Source organism: Canis aureus, chromosome 9 (assembly GCF_053574225.1).
Source record: "Canis aureus isolate CA01 chromosome 9, VMU_Caureus_v.1.0, whole genome shotgun sequence".
Classification (NCBI taxonomy): Eukaryota; Metazoa; Chordata; class Mammalia; order Carnivora; family Canidae; genus Canis; species Canis aureus.
Genome location: NC_135619.1, coordinates 17,642,541 through 17,659,383, shown reverse-complemented (window position 1 = coordinate 17,659,383; position 16,843 = coordinate 17,642,541). Strand labels below are relative to the sequence as shown.

The 16,843-nt window shown below is 34.6% G+C and overlaps 1 protein-coding gene across 13 annotated transcripts in view; it reads left to right on the top strand.

The window, feature by feature from the left end:
- The window catches only part of RALGAPA1 (Ral GTPase activating protein catalytic subunit alpha 1), a 249,000-nt gene that overhangs the window by 106,895 nt on the left and 125,262 nt on the right, over positions 1-16,843 (top strand). For 6 of the 13 annotated variants that reach the window (XM_077909040.1, XM_077909038.1, XM_077909036.1 and 3 more), the window contains 10 exons: positions 536-2,083; positions 2,777-2,857; positions 3,853-3,977; positions 5,396-5,612; positions 6,634-6,810; positions 12,742-12,894; positions 13,586-13,779; positions 14,027-14,125; positions 14,626-14,781; positions 16,577-16,705. In XM_077909040.1, the coding sequence (XP_077765166.1) occupies positions 536-2,083; positions 2,777-2,857; positions 3,853-3,977; positions 5,396-5,612; positions 6,634-6,810; positions 12,742-12,894; positions 13,586-13,779; positions 14,027-14,125; positions 14,626-14,781; positions 16,577-16,705 (2,879 nt within the window). The remainder of the gene's footprint in view (positions 1-535; positions 2,084-2,776; positions 2,858-3,852; positions 3,978-5,395; positions 5,613-6,633; positions 6,811-12,741; positions 12,895-13,585; positions 13,780-14,026; positions 14,126-14,625; positions 14,782-16,576; positions 16,706-16,843) is intronic. The other 7 variants (XM_077909045.1, XM_077909046.1, XM_077909048.1 and 4 more) reach the window with 3 other exon arrangements.

Genomic DNA, 16,843 nt, shown 5'->3' with positions numbered 1-16,843 from the left:
GAGAACTTTTGGAAGAGGGTGGAGATTTCCATTTGTAATATGTGATCAGACGGGCAAGATTTGAAGAAAAGATAATGCCCCTTGCCTGGTAAGGAAGAAATGAGAATTTATGAGATCCTATCATTCTACAGTAGTGGAATACTTAGATCAGCTTTCTATGGTTAAGATCTACTTTTTTCTTCTTGGAACTTAAGTAGGAAAAAATTGAATAGCAAGTTTAAATTGCTTTATTGGCACAGCTCTATCTTTAACTGCACTTCCAAATGTTTCATCACCTCACTGTTACTATGCATGTTAACATTTAAAAATATATTCTTATAGTTTTCTAATTCATTGACACTACATGCTATATTAGCTTGTGCCCATCATTATTTAAAAACATTTCTATTTTTTAATAAATTTTATTTCATTGAGCTTACAAAAATGTCTCAGAATTTTTTTATTTTAAGCCTATGCTTAGAGTATGGTTGAAATTAGTACTATATTTTTCGTGTTCATATAGTTCCTACTCTTCATAATTTTTCTTTTTTTACAGATATTGATGATGCTCAAATACTTCCCCGCCCAACTAGAGTCAGACATTTTTCACAAAGTGAAGACACTGGAAATGAAGTTTTTGGTGCTTTGAATGAGGAGCAGCCATTGCCTCGAAGTAGCAGTACTTCTGACATCTTGGAACCATTCACTGTTGAACGAGCCAAAGGTGCAGTTCCTGTCATTGACAGTTCATCCCGTCATGCGCCAAGCTTGCAGAGTTCCACAGAGGCTTCTTCAATAACTAGATCCACTGAAAGCCACATCACTGATACTCACAGTAGAGAGTCTTCTCTGGAAGTTGGTGATAGCATATATGACCATCTTTGTCACTTAATAGATCCAGTAGAACTTGCAGATTCAGCTTTTGAACAAATCCAGTACATTGACCTTGAAGGAGATGACGATCTTCTTACCTCCTTGAAAGAATATTTTAAGGAAAACCAGGAAAATCATAGTAAAAATGAGTTAGGTAAAGATGCAGCTTCTGAGGAAGTAATTATTGCAGTAAATAGGGATGAACGATCATCTTTAGATAAATTAGAATATGTAGACCAGGAAAGTAAATCAGAAAATATCACCTCTTTTGTTGGGACTCCTGAAAACACTCAGTTTCAAAAAGAACCAGACTCAGCTGCCTTCGTGAGTAGTGTTGCGCCTAACCAGTTAGACAGTTTTATGAGAACCAAAACTTACGAAAAACCCGAGGAACTAAAAAATGATAAACAATCATCAGAACCTAGCTCAGGTAGCCCTTGTGATAAAGAAAAAAGGAAACACCTGTATAGACAAAGAGCCACAGAATTAGATGCCTGTGTAGATGTAACAGTAGTCGAAAAGGTTAAGGGTGTGCAAATTAATGAAAAAATCACTGTCCCACATGTTATGCATACCAAGAAAACTACACTAAAAACACCTGTTAACCATAGACTGCCTCCTGTTACAAACACTAGCAAACTTTCTCCAACTAAAAGGAGCTTGTCTGAAACAGTAACTCATAGAGCCAAAATCATGAAAATTACTACTAAAAAACGAAATACTGTTCATGTTACTTTTAGACCATCTACTGAATCAGTTCAGTTTTATAATCCTCTGGAAAACAAAGAGGCTCCATGGAAGATGAGACTGCGGAAGCTTGGTGGCTTCAGTAGTAGTAGTGGCAGTAGCACCAGCAGCGCCAGCAACCTCCATACCAGCTCAAATAGTTTTACAGAGTTAGTAAAACCTGGTGTGTACAGGCCTCTAGATACACTTGGTACAGCATCAGTAAGTAAAACAACTAAGGAATCTACAGAGATTCCCACCACTGTATTACAAAAAGAAGGAGTTGCAAGTAATCAGTTAGGTAGTCGTAGTACTCTTAGGTCATCAAGTCATGAGGCAGGACTACAGCAGGGCTCCCTGGGTGGCGTTTATAAAACTGTTGTACATGCTCTTTCGAAGCCGAAGGCAAATGTTTCCCCACAGAGGCAGAACAGAATGCCACCAGAGGCTCCACTGAGGGATCTGTACAGTCATGTAATGGGCTATTTTGGAAGGAAAGCTGCAGGTGAGCACTAACAGTGTGCAGAGCGCAAAAGGAGAAAGACAGCACCAGTTTGGCTTAATGCAACTGAAGCGAGCTATAAGCAATCAAAAAGCTTTGGGATGGTCACTGCTTTCTCTCTGTTTGGTTATGCATGCGCCTTTTCCCAGCTGTATTTTTCCCAGCATAAAATGTTTATTTAAATTACTAATTTCCCTTATAAGGCATTTAGTTAAACCTCTTTGCTGCTGAACAAGATAGGAAAGAGGAAGATACAGGAAAATTTTAATGACCTTTCAGAGGCTATCTAAATCAAATATTTTTCTGAGTATGTACTACATGAGCCGTGAAATTAAGTTTACTAAGTAGTTGGAATACTTTCCCCTGCCCCCTTATAGTTTATATTTAAAAGGGCACTGGCTATATCTAATTGAGTTCATTATTTTTATTGATGAGTTACATGCTTTTAGATATTTTCTTGGAATAAAATTACTTTGGCATTATGTAACATAATGGAAATCAAGGTCTGACAACCAGCATCAACATTTTTAGTTATCCTTGAAGGAGAAATTCTTTCTTAAATCTCAAAGTGGATTTAGTTACTTTTCAAATAAGCCATTTCAAAATAAGCTGTAGGCTTTTTAGTTTTGCATTCATTTGTATAGAATGCAAGTCCTTAAAACACTTACCATACTTTTCTTTTTTCTGAGATTTTAGATGTACATAAAGGTTTCATGATAGCCAATCATGATTTAAATATGGAACCTCTATGGACAGATTACAGAAAGCAAGATTATGGTAACTCTCTTCTCTTATCTTGATTCAAATTTAAAATAACTTTACAGATATAGAAAATTAACTTTCAGCAGTAAGGTAGGTTTTGATTTTGTTTGTTTAACATGGTTTTGTTAGCATGATTAACAGAATGCTGTATAATGCATCTTGCATTGAGCCATTAATGCCACTTGAGGGCAGTATTTGACAGCTTAGCAAAGCCTGGCCAGTAATATAAAGATAATGGTATTTCACAGTGAACTCTTGACCAGTGTATTTTCTTGACCTGAAATGCTTTTTACTTCGTTAGGAGTATAAGCAATACTGGTTTTCTTTTAGTTGCAGAGAAATTAATTTTTCAACAGCATAATAGTGAAATAAATATTTATTTCTGTAAGTTTTTTCCCAAGGTTGAAACTTTGTTAATGTAGTCATAACAAAATCAAAATAACTTTTGTGGGTTTTCTTTTTACAGAAAAACCTTTGTGAAAATAAACCTCTTTTTTCTTAAAGCAGTAATGTTAGACTTTGTAGTGAATATAAATGATATTATGTCACAATTATGGATTTTTTTATTTATCTAAACTGAAATGCATTTATATCCCACTGAGATGTACATAGATTCAAGGGATAGATTCCTTGCAGATATTTTTTGAGAAGAATGGAATTCTAAGTTATTAAGGCTCGAAATAGAAGCATAGAGGCAGGAAGAAAGATAAATATACCAGTTTCTTTATAGGCAATATTAACCTAACTCCAACTAGTGCTTATCTATAAGCTTTCTTGCTGTTTAAGGTTATACTGAAGATTGACTAACATCTGCTTAGTTAAATAAAGTAAATATCAATTTACTAATTCTTAAAATTAAATCTACAGGGAGAGAAATTATTCGTAAATGCATGTTTGGCAAATAATTGATATGGCATAGGTGATTTGTTTTGGATTGCTTTTGTTTGTTTCAGATTAGGAAACGCAGTTAAGTCTTTTCTCACTATATATAGTTATTTATTTATTTTTAGTCAATAAAGAGGACATGAGCCCAAAACTGCCTCCTCTTAATAGTGATATTGGCAGCAGCAATGTTAATGTTCCTGATCTGATGGATGAGTTTATAGCAGAACGACTTCGAAGTGGTAATGCCTCAGTAAGTGTTGTTTTATTTCATTTATTTGGTTTAGCAAGGAGAGTAGAGAAACTAAAGGATACTTACTTTTGTGTGTATGTGTGTTTGTAAATTTTTATTCAAAATAATCTTCCGGGCAGCCCTGGTGGCTCAGTGGTTTAGTGCCGCCTTCAGCCCGGGGTAGGATCCTGGAGACGGGGGATCGAGTCCCACATCAGGCTTCTTATATGGAGCTTGCTTCTCCCTCTACCTGTGTCTCTGCCTCTCTCTCTCTCTGTCTGTCATGAATGAATAAATAAAATCTTTAATAATAATAATAATTTCCTCTAAATTTAACCCTTTTTTGAATTAAGATTTTTAAATTATACTTTTATAATATTTTTTATTTAGAGACATAAAACAAATAGGCTTATAGTTTTGACCAGGGTAAAATATGAGAATACCTATTTGCTTAACTACTTAGATATAAGCCCCTACCTTCCTAGTCTTCCCTATGTTTTTCATATTTGCTCATAGGTTACCTTCTTACCCACTGCTGACCCTTAGCAAAAAAGATAACAATGGAGGTCTTCTGATCCAATTCCCATAAATTTGATAGCATAAATATTGATGTTTAATCATTGCAGCTAACTTCAGAATAGACTTTTAAAGTTATCTTTGTTTTACTAGAATTACAGCAAAATGAAAATAGAACAATTTTATCCCAATAATGCTTAATTGTTAAGGAAAGATAAATATATGTGGAATTGCTTTTTTTAAATAGTCATATTCCAATTGGATTTTTTTTAAGTGTTTTTTGAGACAGAGAGTAAGGGACAGGACATAGAGAATCTGAAGCAGGATCCCTGCTGACCATGGAGTCTGACATGGGCTCAATTCCAGGACCCTGAGATCATTATCTGAGCCAAAATCAAGTCAGATGCTCAAGCAACTGAGCCATGCAGGGCGTCTCCATTGGGATTTGAACTTGTCTTTAGTGAATGTCTATAGCTCCATTACATTTCCCTTTTATTTTTAGTTTAGTTTTTTTTTTTCTTGAATGGGAAAAAATAATAGAATCATTATATATAATCATTATAGAGTAATCTCTTTGCTGTCATTTTTTCTCCCTCCACTAGCTCTTCTGTTTGCTGCTCATTTTTCCATTTGAATACTTTACTCTTTCTACTGTCCTTACTTCACTGCATGGATCCTTTTGAGGCTTAGAGTCTTAGGCCCAACACCATATGATAATTGGGTCTCTACTTTAGACAAACCAACAGTACTTCAGGTTATGGCTCCATGCAGTTACATAAATTGTTCAGTTAGTGTGTTTTCCCCCTCCTATGTTAGGCCCGAAGTCTGAACATTTATTTGATGATTGTCCTGGAAATTCAAGATTTCAGATGTTTAATGAGAATAAAATTTTTTTAATGGTAAGCTGTTTCTTGAATTTTTAGAGTATGGCAAGAAGAGGAAGTAGTCCAGGCAGTCTTGAAATTCCCAAAGACCTCCCTGATATTCTAAATAAGCAAAACCAGATGCGCCCAATTGATGACCCAGGTGTGCCCTCAGAATGGACTTCTCCTGCCAGTGCAGGGAGCAGTGATCTTATCAGCTCAGATAGTCATTCGGATTCATTCAGCGCTTTCCAATATGATGGCCGAAAATTTGACAGCAAGTATCTTTTTCTGTTTGAGCAATATGTTTTTTTGTTGATTGTTTTCTGTTTGAAACTGACTTATGGATTATGTAACCATTAACTTTCTCTCTAATGTTATTTAGACAAGAGTTCCTACATATTTTGATTTCATTATTCAGTGAAATTCCAAAGGAAGTTTTAGGGAATTACTTCAAGTTTATTTTATTTCACCAAACTTAAAGCACTTGAAAAACAAAAAAATCACTCTCATTTCCTAAAACAAATATTTTAAGACCATGTAGAAAGGAAAAATAAATTAGAGTGGACTGGACATTAGAATAAAGGACAGTCATGGTTATGAGTTGGTACTACTTCATGCACTTATATTTGGGAACCACTGTTAATAAGTTCAGTGCTTCAGTAGTATGTTCAGTACAGTTTTATTCAGTGTTCCATTACCCAGAGCCTCTCTTGAATAATCACTTCATGTTAAAAGACAGCATTGATATTATTTGGTGCTGTATCATTACCACATAGCTTTTCTGCTATAATTATGTATTCCGCATGCAGTGAAGACTACCAAAATTTAAACAAAAGAACATGAAAACCTTGGGAACTAAGTTAGTGAAGAGCTAAGAGATGCATTAGAGAAACATGTTTTCTGTTTTCATGGATTGTATACTACCCTGATCTCAGAATGGAATATATGATTTAAGACAAAAATGTCTTTTACCATACCAGATTATAAAGTTCTTCAAAAGCATACTACCAGCTCTGAGAAAACCTGGATAAGAATATTGATGATACATCATATGTGTCTGTTTTTTGTCCTTATTGTTGTTAGTAATAAACTGTGAGAACCTTTAAAAATTTGTTTCTCATTATAAACTTCCTACTGTTAACATTATTTGCATTTACCTGAGTGGTATGTAAATAGAATAGATTTAAGAGGAATGTTAATGTTTAATCATTTTGCTGAAGTAGCTGTGTTTCTTTTGTAAATATTTTTGTTTTGTATTTGAGACTTCTATGTCCTAGCATTTCTTCTTCCTTTAGATTTTGGCTTTGGAGCTGATACTGGGATTATATCTTCTGCTGATGTGGATTCAGGTTCTGGCCATCATCAGAGTGCTGAAGAGCAAGAAGTGGCTAGTCTAACTACACTTCAGATAGATTCTGAAACAAGCAGTCTTAATCAACAAGCTTTCTCTGCTGAAGTTGCAACGGTTACTGGTAAAGTTACTAAAGGGGAATATCTTCCTTAAGTGCATTTTTTAAGCCACCAAAGAATCTGTTTAAGATTTTATTTGATAGATTTTAAGTATTTCTTACTACAGTTTAAGCATTGTTTTTTTCATTCATCTTTATGTAACAATGGAGGAAAAAAAATACATTGATATAAGAGTTTCTTGACCTGGAGTCTACATGCTAAGTTTCAAGGGGCTAGGTGAATTAATATTGTATATAAAATTTTAAATATTTTTGCATCACTGCATTTCCTGCAGCAGTTTTTAAATCGATAAAACATAGTTGAGAAGTACTTCCTTCTTTTCATTGTCTTTCAGAGTTAGCCCAGATTTTTATAGATTTTTTTGGCAAAGTATTATAGAAACTGTAGAGAATACTGCCTAATAGAAGACCTATATATCAATATACTAATATTTTATATTTATACAGTAAATTATGCTTTTCAGCAGGTTTTTAATGTGGTCAAATATATGATGGGTAGGATCCAAGAAATTCAGTCATGAAATGGAGGGTCACATTATTGCAAAGTTAGTGCAGTGACCAGAGGGATCCTGAGCAGCTAGTAACCCATAGTTTAGTGGTTCCACAGTGTGATCCAAAATTCACTTTGGTTTTCACTGTAACTTGATTCTCTTTGATGGGTGATTATCCATTCCCATTTAGAGATTAGTAGTTTGCATCCTGTGTTTGCAGAAACTTGTAAGACTGGACATGATTTCTGCATGTCTGAATTAGGCACATTTCCTCAGCCAAATCAAACAGATGAAATTTGACCAGTGGAATCTTTGATGGGCAGGAACCCATCCTTTGTTTTCACATTCTACCTCTTCTTTTCCACCTCTCTTCTCTTAGAGGATAAGTAAGAACTATAGCCTAACCCATTGCAAAATAGGGGCTCAGTGGACAGGAGCCAATTGGGTGAGATCACAGTTCTGTTATTACAGAATTTAAATTACTCAAACAGAAATACTAGAGAAAATCTTATTTCATAATAAATACCTTTTATTGTAGCTGTTCTTAAAATAAATGTAGATGAGAATATACTCAGCATTACTAATTATCAGAGAATGTTGATAACCATGAGATACCGCTACACACATATTTAACTCAAGGTAAAAATACTGACAATACCAAGTATTGAAGAATGTGGAACAGTTGGAAATATCATAATATCAGTAATGGGAATACAGAATGGCAAGGTCACTGTGCCAAAATATGGCAGTATCTTTTAGAAGTAAACATGCATTTACCTCTTGACCATCACTAGGTATTTATTTATCTCAAGCAGCTGTATGTGAAAGTTCATGACAGTATTGTTCACGTAGCTAAAAATTGAGAACAACCCAGGTGTGTCTACCAACTAGTGATGAATAATCAAATTGTAATGGAGTCTTTCATTGAATATTTATTTATTGGAATGTACTCAACAAAATATATATTTTAGTATATGTAAAACCATAGCTGATTCTCAAAAACATACTAGATGAAAGAAGTCAAATACAAAAGACTACATACCATACTTTATTATTCCATGTAAAGGAAATTCTAGAGAATACAAAACTGTAGTGGTAAAGCAGATCAGTGCTTACTTGGGGCCAGGAGCCAGTGGAGGATCAACTGCAATTGGGCACAAGAAAGCTTTTAATGTTGATGGACAGTTCTCTATTTTGATTGTGTTATTGATTACTGGACTACGTACAAATTGCCAAATTAATGTAATAGTATACTTAAAATGATTGACTTAAAAGGGGTTTGTTTTCTACTGTAACACAAATTTTAATACTATCAAAACTCTAAATTTTTGAACAGTGTAGAGAATTTAATGAACCTTGAAAAGGGTGGAATTTCAAAGTAGAAATAATAAAAAGGCTGAGAAGTTTTCTAACTGGTTTAGGGATCTACTGCGTAACCCTTCCAGGCTGTGAGTCCAAAAAATCCCACCAATATGTGTCTTTGTCTTAATCTGGGTACCAACTATTCTGAAGGAATGAAGAGTTTGTAAACATTATTTCTAGTAAACTACATGGGTTTCTTCTAGTTTCCTTAAAGCCCTCAGATTATTAATTAGACTATGATGTTTTCAAAAGACAGTAATAGGTAAAAGAAGTATGATCACTTTTTATTTCTCTTTAGTCGTCAAAAATGGAATTCTAGACAAAAATTCTAAAAATAAAACTTAATATTCAGAGAGAATTTGTTTTAGGGCTTTTGCCTCTATGATTTTTATTAAGTGATTGAACTTCTAAGAATTTTTAATGTATATGTAACCTATGTTTACCACACATAGTAACTATTTCTAAACTCTACTAGGAAATTTTATAAGGAATTGTAATCTTGATCACTGTCATTTGTATTGGTGTAGGGGTGTTTATCTAAAAAACTAAAGCAGTTCATGGATTGATTTCTATTTAAAAGACAAAATTCAGCAAAGCGTACAACTCTATATAATCAATATGCAAACTATTCAACACACCTTGATTATTTTCTCAAAGTATATTTGCATATATTCTTACATTGTTAACTTTTTTAAGAATAGCTGTGTTCTATCAAAGGGATGTTAATAGTTCTGAAATCTTTCATTTTCCTGTAATATTTTCAGAAACTATAACAGAAATTTAATATAGGAAATGAGAGCAAAAATTTAATGGATAGTCTCTGCACATGAATATCACCATAGCAGTACTTTGATTTTAAAAATATATTCTTTAAGAAGAGAAAGCCTGTAAGTCAGCTGTTCTAGATGGTTATTAATAAAATTAAAGACAGTAATGATTCTAGAATACCAGATCTTAATAAAAATCACTTAAAGTTTTAATTCTGAAAAATGAATCAGATTTTTATGGATGAAGATAATACATGGAGATAAGAGAAATAGATTTGTTTTACAAAGCATTTGACTAAAACTGATGATTTTTTGGTCATATACTTAAAGTTTTTGATAAGTATTGAGATTATTTTCATTATGCCCTCAGCAGTTTGTGTTTATGCTAAAGAATGGAATTCTTAAGTTTCTGAAGCTATCTTTTAACATAGGATTAGTTTCAGATGTACAACATAGTGATTTGACAAAAGTTAATACAGTGTTACGATTTTCCTCATTCTGTACATTACATCCCCATGACTACTTACTTATTTTTTAACTAGAAGCTTTTACCTTTTTTTTTTTTTTTTAAAGATTTTATTCATGGAGAGAGAGAGAGAGAGACAACGCAAGCAGTGGGGAGGGGCAGAGGGAGAAAAGCAGAGACTCCCTGCTGATCTGGGAGCCTGACTCAGGACCTGATCCCAGGACCCTGAGATCATGACCTGAGCCAAAGGTAGATATTTAACTGACTGAGGCACCCAGGTGATCCTAGTTTTTACTTCTTAATTCTCCTCCCATTCCATACTGCTCTCCCCTTTGGCATGGCAAACACCAGTCATTCTTTGTGTCTGTGAGTCTAGGTTTTATTTTGTTTCGGTTTTTAGATTCCAAATATAAATGAAATCATATGGTATTTGCCTCTTTCTCTAACTTACTTCACTTAACGTAATACCTTCAAGGTCCAGCCATGTTGTTTCAATTGGCAAGATTTCATTCTTTTTGTGACTGAGTAGTATTCCGTTGTATATAAAAACCATACCTTCTTTATCCATTCATCCGCTGATGGACACTTAGGTTGCTTCCATACCTTGGCTATTGTAAATAATGCTGCAGAGAACTATTTTTTTCTAAGATTTTATTTATTTATTCATGAGAGACACAGAGAGAGAGGCAGAGACACAGGCAGAGGGAGAAGCAGGCTCCATGCAGGGAGCCCGATGTGGGACCTGATCCCGGGTCCTCAGGATCACACCCCGGGCCAAAGGCGCCACTAAACTGCTGAGCCACCAGGGCTGCCCATGCAGAGAACTATTTGAATTAGTGTTTTGTTTTCTTTAGATAGATACCCAGCAGTAGAATTGCTAGACCATATGGTAGCTCTACTTTTAATTTTTTGAGGAACCTCTGTACAGTTTTCCAGAGTGGCTGCACCAAGTTACATTCCCACCAACAGTGCACAAAGGTTTCTTTCTCTCCACTTCCTTGCCAGTACTTGTTATTTTTTGGTCTTTCTGATTATAGTCATTTTGACAGGTGTAAGGTGATATCTTATTGTGGTTTTGATTTACATTTCGTTAATGTTTAGTGATATTGAGCATCTTTTCATTTCATTTCATTTCTGTTGACCATCTGTATGTCTTCTTTTCAAAAATATTCAGGGACACCTGGGTGGCTCAGTGGTTGAGCGTCTGCCTTCAGCTCAGGGCATGATCCCAGAGTCCTGGGATCAAGTCTTGCATCTAAATTTTATCTATTTATTCACTAGAGATGCAGAGAGAGAGAGAGACATAGGCCGAGGAAGAAGCAGGCTCCCTGTGCGGAGCCTGATATAAGACTCCATCCCAGCATCCCATGATCATGACCTGATCCAAAGGCAGATAGATGCTCAACCACTGAGTCACCCAGGCATCCTCCCCCCCCCCCCCTTTTTTTTAGTCTTGTTGAATTTTTTGAGACTTGTTGTGTGACTTATATTTGATCTTTCTTGGAGGATGTTTCATGTGTACTTGAGAAGAATATGTATTCTGCTTTGGATGGATTGTATTGTGCATATCAATTAAGTCCATCTGGTCTAATGTATCATTTAGGGCTCATCCTTCTTTATTGATTTTCTGTTGAAAAGACATAATATTTTACTGGCTTAGTTAGTCCTAGTAGCACTCCCATACAACCACCACAAATGGTGGTTCACTGTAGTATTAATTTATGCTATACGTAAATTAAATTATCAAAAATTCCTGCTATGTGCCAGACATTGTACTAGGCACTGGCGATAATACTTCAGTATGTAACACGACTACAATCCCTGTTCTCACAAAATATATGCACTAGTGAAGATATTTAAAACTATCTCCAAAACTAAAAGGTTTCAGGTCAGTGCAATATAAGTAGTATAATGGGGAGGTATGAGTGCAAATAGCAGAGACTACTTATTCACCCTGAATACTTATTCAACCTGGAAACATCAGCACTGGGTAGGCTTCTCTGGAAGAGGTGTCGAAGATGAGACCTGAAAAATAAGTTAACCAGATCTATAAGACCAGGATTAGGGCTCCATGCAGAGAAAAACATAGGGAAAAAGGCCAGAGGTATGCTACATTCAGATAAATACCAGCAGTTTACTTTCTATGGCTAGAACTTAAAAGTACTAGGGGAATTATGGAGTGGTTAAGAAAGTTGCAGAAAGACTGAAAAACCACACACTAAGAAGTTTGGACTTGTGCTGTGGCCAGTAAAGAGCCATAAAATCCATAAAAGATTTTAAATGAGGGAGTACTATCGGATTAGTTTTTTTGTTTTTTTTGTTTTTGTTTTTGTTTTGTTTTTTTTTGCTGCCTTATGAAGAATGGACTGAGAAGGAATGTGGGGGGTGGGGACTGAAGGTGCAACCACCAAGGACCACAGTACACCAGGCTAGCAATGATAGTAGCATATAGGGCCGCAGTGAACAAGTTCCTCTTCTCTTAAATTGCCCCAAGTCTGAAGTAAGTGAAATAGAGTAGCAGTGGGTCCTAGAGTTTCCGTAGCTGGACCAGGAATGGGAGTAGCATTCTCTCACTGATGACTTCTGTCAACTGGTATTGGTATGTCTAGTTCTGATTCCATATGAATCCCATGGAAGAAATCAAATGACACTCCTAACTACAAAATCTTATACCATATTACGATTTTATTTACTACTTTGGCCAATTTATAACCTGTTTTATTGTTTGATGCTTTTCAGTTGTTTAATAGAGTTTTATTTATTTATTTTTAATAGAGTTTTAAGCATTACATTTTAGAGGATATTGAATATTCTCTTTATGGTAATTTTTATGAAATTGTCTTTATAGGTTCAGAAAGTGCTTCTCCAGTCCATTCAGCTTTGGGATCCAGGTCACAGACACCTTCTCCTTCCACACTGAATATAGATCATATGGAACAGAAAGATCTGCAGCTTGATGAGAAGCTCCACCATTCTGTTCTTCAGACTCCAGATGACCTAGGCAATATTTGGAAATTAGATATTTGCCATTTTTTTCTTTCAGGGCATTAGTGTTAGGAGATCTTACTATTTAAGTTATTTAAAATTTTATTTTTGAGAGGGATAAGTTAGTGACAAATCAGTTGATTTATTAAAATATTATGAATCGGGAGATGTTAACAATGAAGGTTAAAACTGCAGTATTTTTTGTTTTCTTTTATTTCAGTGGGCTTATACCAGACTCTTATTTTTTTATTTTTGTGAAAGACAATTGAGTATCTTTTTTATAATACAATCAGTTATTATAGACTTTAAGCACAAACAGGCTCGTGAAGACTTCCTGTAGGAACTGCCTTCAGCCTATTTTCTGTTAATTGATGATACAACCTGAAGTAGCCATTTGATGAAAGAGAGAGTATATACTTACAAATATGATCTTTATATCAAACACAAATTTCTCTCTCTGGTATCTACATCATTTTCTCCTTAGGTAAATCCTGGTACAGGTGGTATTGAATAAGTAAATATTGGTGTAATAAAGAATTATGAACTGGTGAGGTTTTGATCTTATCAGGAAAAAATAGCACTAATGCATGTTGATATTTTTAAAATTCACTTTTGTAGATATTTAAGATTGTTATTTTGACTCCTTTGTGTTTTTGTGATCTTTTCTTTAGAAGAATTACTGACACTCATGTATTTTTTTTCTATAGAAATCAGTGAATTTCCATCTGAATGTTGTAGTGTGATGGCAGGGGGTACACTCACAGGATGGCATGCTGATGTTGCTACTGTAATGTGGCGAAGAATGCTAGGTATTTTGGGAGATGTCAACGCTATTATGGATCCTGAAATACATGCTCAAGTTTTTGATTACCTCTGTGAACTTTGGCAAAATCTAGCTAAGGTAAAAAAAGAAACAAAAAACCATACATACATATGAGGAGAAAGAAAAGTGTTAAGAAGTAGAAGCCTTAGATCTCATTGCCACCCATCACCCTCCTTACTATAAACTGGTACCTAGCAAAGTGAAGTCACTTAACCATGTTTAAATATATAATTAGTGATAGGAATTGGACTTGAACTCAAGTTAAAGGTAAAACAAATTGGAAGAACACTTTATAGGTTTGTTGCATTTTATTTGAAAATTACAGATTAGAGATAACCTCGGCATTTCAACTGATAACCTGACCTCCCCTTCACCTCCAGTTTTGATTCCTCCACTGAGAATTCTTACACCTTGGCTTTTCAAGGTAAGCTTAATATATAAAACATGAATTTAAAAGGTTCATTTAGTAAATACATATGTAATTGGTGTTAAACATTTGATAGATTCTTTAGCTTTTGTATAGTCTTCTAAAACACTTTAGTTTTTAACTAGTCATTGAGGGTCATATAAAGAGAATGGGTGTACCAAAATTGTACAGATGCATCATTTTTACTTATTTAATAAAACAAAAGTGAATGTAGAAAATTGTGTTTTATATTTAAGTGAAGTGTTAATCTCAAATTTAAGATTTCTTTTAAGTATTATTGAATATGTTTGGTGTGTTTTCCTAAACAAAACAATATGTGGTTATCCATACTCATGTTGTTTTGTTTTAATGTTAACAGTAGTTTCAGGAATCCTAATAATTGATTCATTAAGAAGTTGGGCCAACATAGAAATAAATGAAAACAAAAATATTACTTGCTGTATTCAATTTTACAGTATTTGTTTTTGAGTATTAAAATGAACACTTTTAAATTGTAGGCAACCATGTTGACTGATAAATATAAACAAGGTAAATTACATGCTTACAAACTTATTTGTAATACAATGAAAAGAAGACAAGATGTTTCTCCAAATAGAGATTTTCTAACACATTTCTACAATATAATGCATTGTGGATTACTTCATATTGATCAGGTAAATAAATATATACTCTCTAACCAATTGCTTTATAAGTTTATCTTTGATTCCTGATTTTTTAACTCTTAACTTTTAAGGTCTAAAAATAATCTTTTATGTAGTCATTTATTTACAAGTTTCTTCCATTTTATATAACTTCATTTGTTCTGGAACCCTGGTTGAAAAGCTATTATAGTTAGGGGGTCAACTTGTTTATTAAATGTATCTTTTCTCTAATGTTATAACAACTAGTTAGCTTTCTGAAGATATTAAACCATCTTTTGCTTAGACTGACTGCATTCCTTTAATGTAGTAATATACTTATTCCTTGCATGTTTTGTAATTGTTAATAATTGACACTTGAGGCATATGGATTTGCTCCTCTAGTCGTGCAACAGTCAGATTTTTTCCAAACTAAGAGCACATCATATTCTCTTATTTCCATAGTTTGTATTAGCATAGTGACAATTCTATTGACTTTGCATTTGTATCAATACAGTCATTATATTCAACAGTCATAAATATGACTCTAGAACACTACTTTAGGGGTTCTTGATCCTGGCCAAAAAACTAAAAAAAATATCCATGTGAGATTGTAAGTCATATGTAAGTCAAATGTAATAAAACATTTTAATCATAATGTTAAATTTCACTTGCAGTTCATTTAAAGAACATTAAACTAATGTTTAAAGAGGTAATTATACTCTCTTCCTGAAAAATGAAAATACTTCTTGCATTTAATTTGAAATAGTTACTTTACAATGTCCTACGTTGGGATCCCTGGGTGGCGCAGCGGTTTGGCGCCTGCCTTTGGCCCAGGGCGCGATCCTGGAGACCCGGGATCGAATCCCACATCGGGCTCCTGGTGCATGGGGCCTGCTTCTCCCTCTGCCTGTGTCTCTGCCTCTCTCTCTCTCTCTCTCTCTCTCTCTCTCTCTCTGTGACTATCATAAATAAATAAAAAAATTAAAAAAAAAAAAAAACAATGTCCTACGTTATAAACATTTCTCAAACAAAATGATACCAGGGATCCCTGGATGGCGCAGCGGTTTAGCGCCTGCCTTTGGCCCAGGGCGCGATCCTGGAGACCCGGGATCAAATCCCACGTCAGGCTCCCGGTGCATGGAGCCTGCTTCTCCCTCTGCCTATGTCTCTGCCTCTCTCTCTCTCTCTCTCTGTGTGACTATCATAAATAAAAATTTTTAAAAAATGATACCCTTAATTACTGGACAAAGAGACCTTTCATTTAAGATAAATCAGATTGAGTAAAACAGCAAAACACTGCATCCTCATGTTGAATTCCAGAGGCAAAGTGAATGAATAACCAAATTAAGAATACTCCCTCAAAAATGCCTAGGTTTATATTTCTGAGGCTAGATATTTGTCATCAAAGGACTTCAGTTTATCCAGTAAAGGGAATCTCTCCAGCCACATGGTTGGTCATATAGCTTTAGAAATCAGCGATCTCACATGGAAGCAAGTAAATGAGAGAAGGAACCACACTGCAGTTCAGTTTTATGACACATGGAACTTATATTTTCAACCCTCTGAAGCAGAGAGCCTTCCAACTTGCTCTCTAATGTGAAAAAAAAAGATGCTTTATTGACGTCAGTTAAACATGTGTTTTAAGTTTACCTTCCTTTGACAGAGTATGATACTAAACATGGATATTTAGAAGAATTAAAATTGGTCTTGCCAATTAGGCAGTTATTGCCTGTTATACTGTTCCATGTTACCTATTTGTAAGGATATTGATTAGCTAATGCTCAAGATTAATTTATGATACTCTTTCTCTTCTTTTCCTACATCTAAGGATATTGTCAATACAATCATCAAGCACTGCTCACCTCAGTTTTTTTCACTTGGTTTGCCTGGTGCCACAATGCTTATTATGGATTTTATTGTAGCAGCTGGTAGAGTGGCTTCTTCAGCTTTTCTCAATGTAAGTTTTTATTTCCTGCTCTTCATAATATAACAGACTATAGTTAAACAGGACTCAACAAAGTAACAAAGGAGGAGCCCTTGTTAATAAATTTAACAAGCCAATGTTCAGGAAAATTTACAGTTTAATTGAAATAGC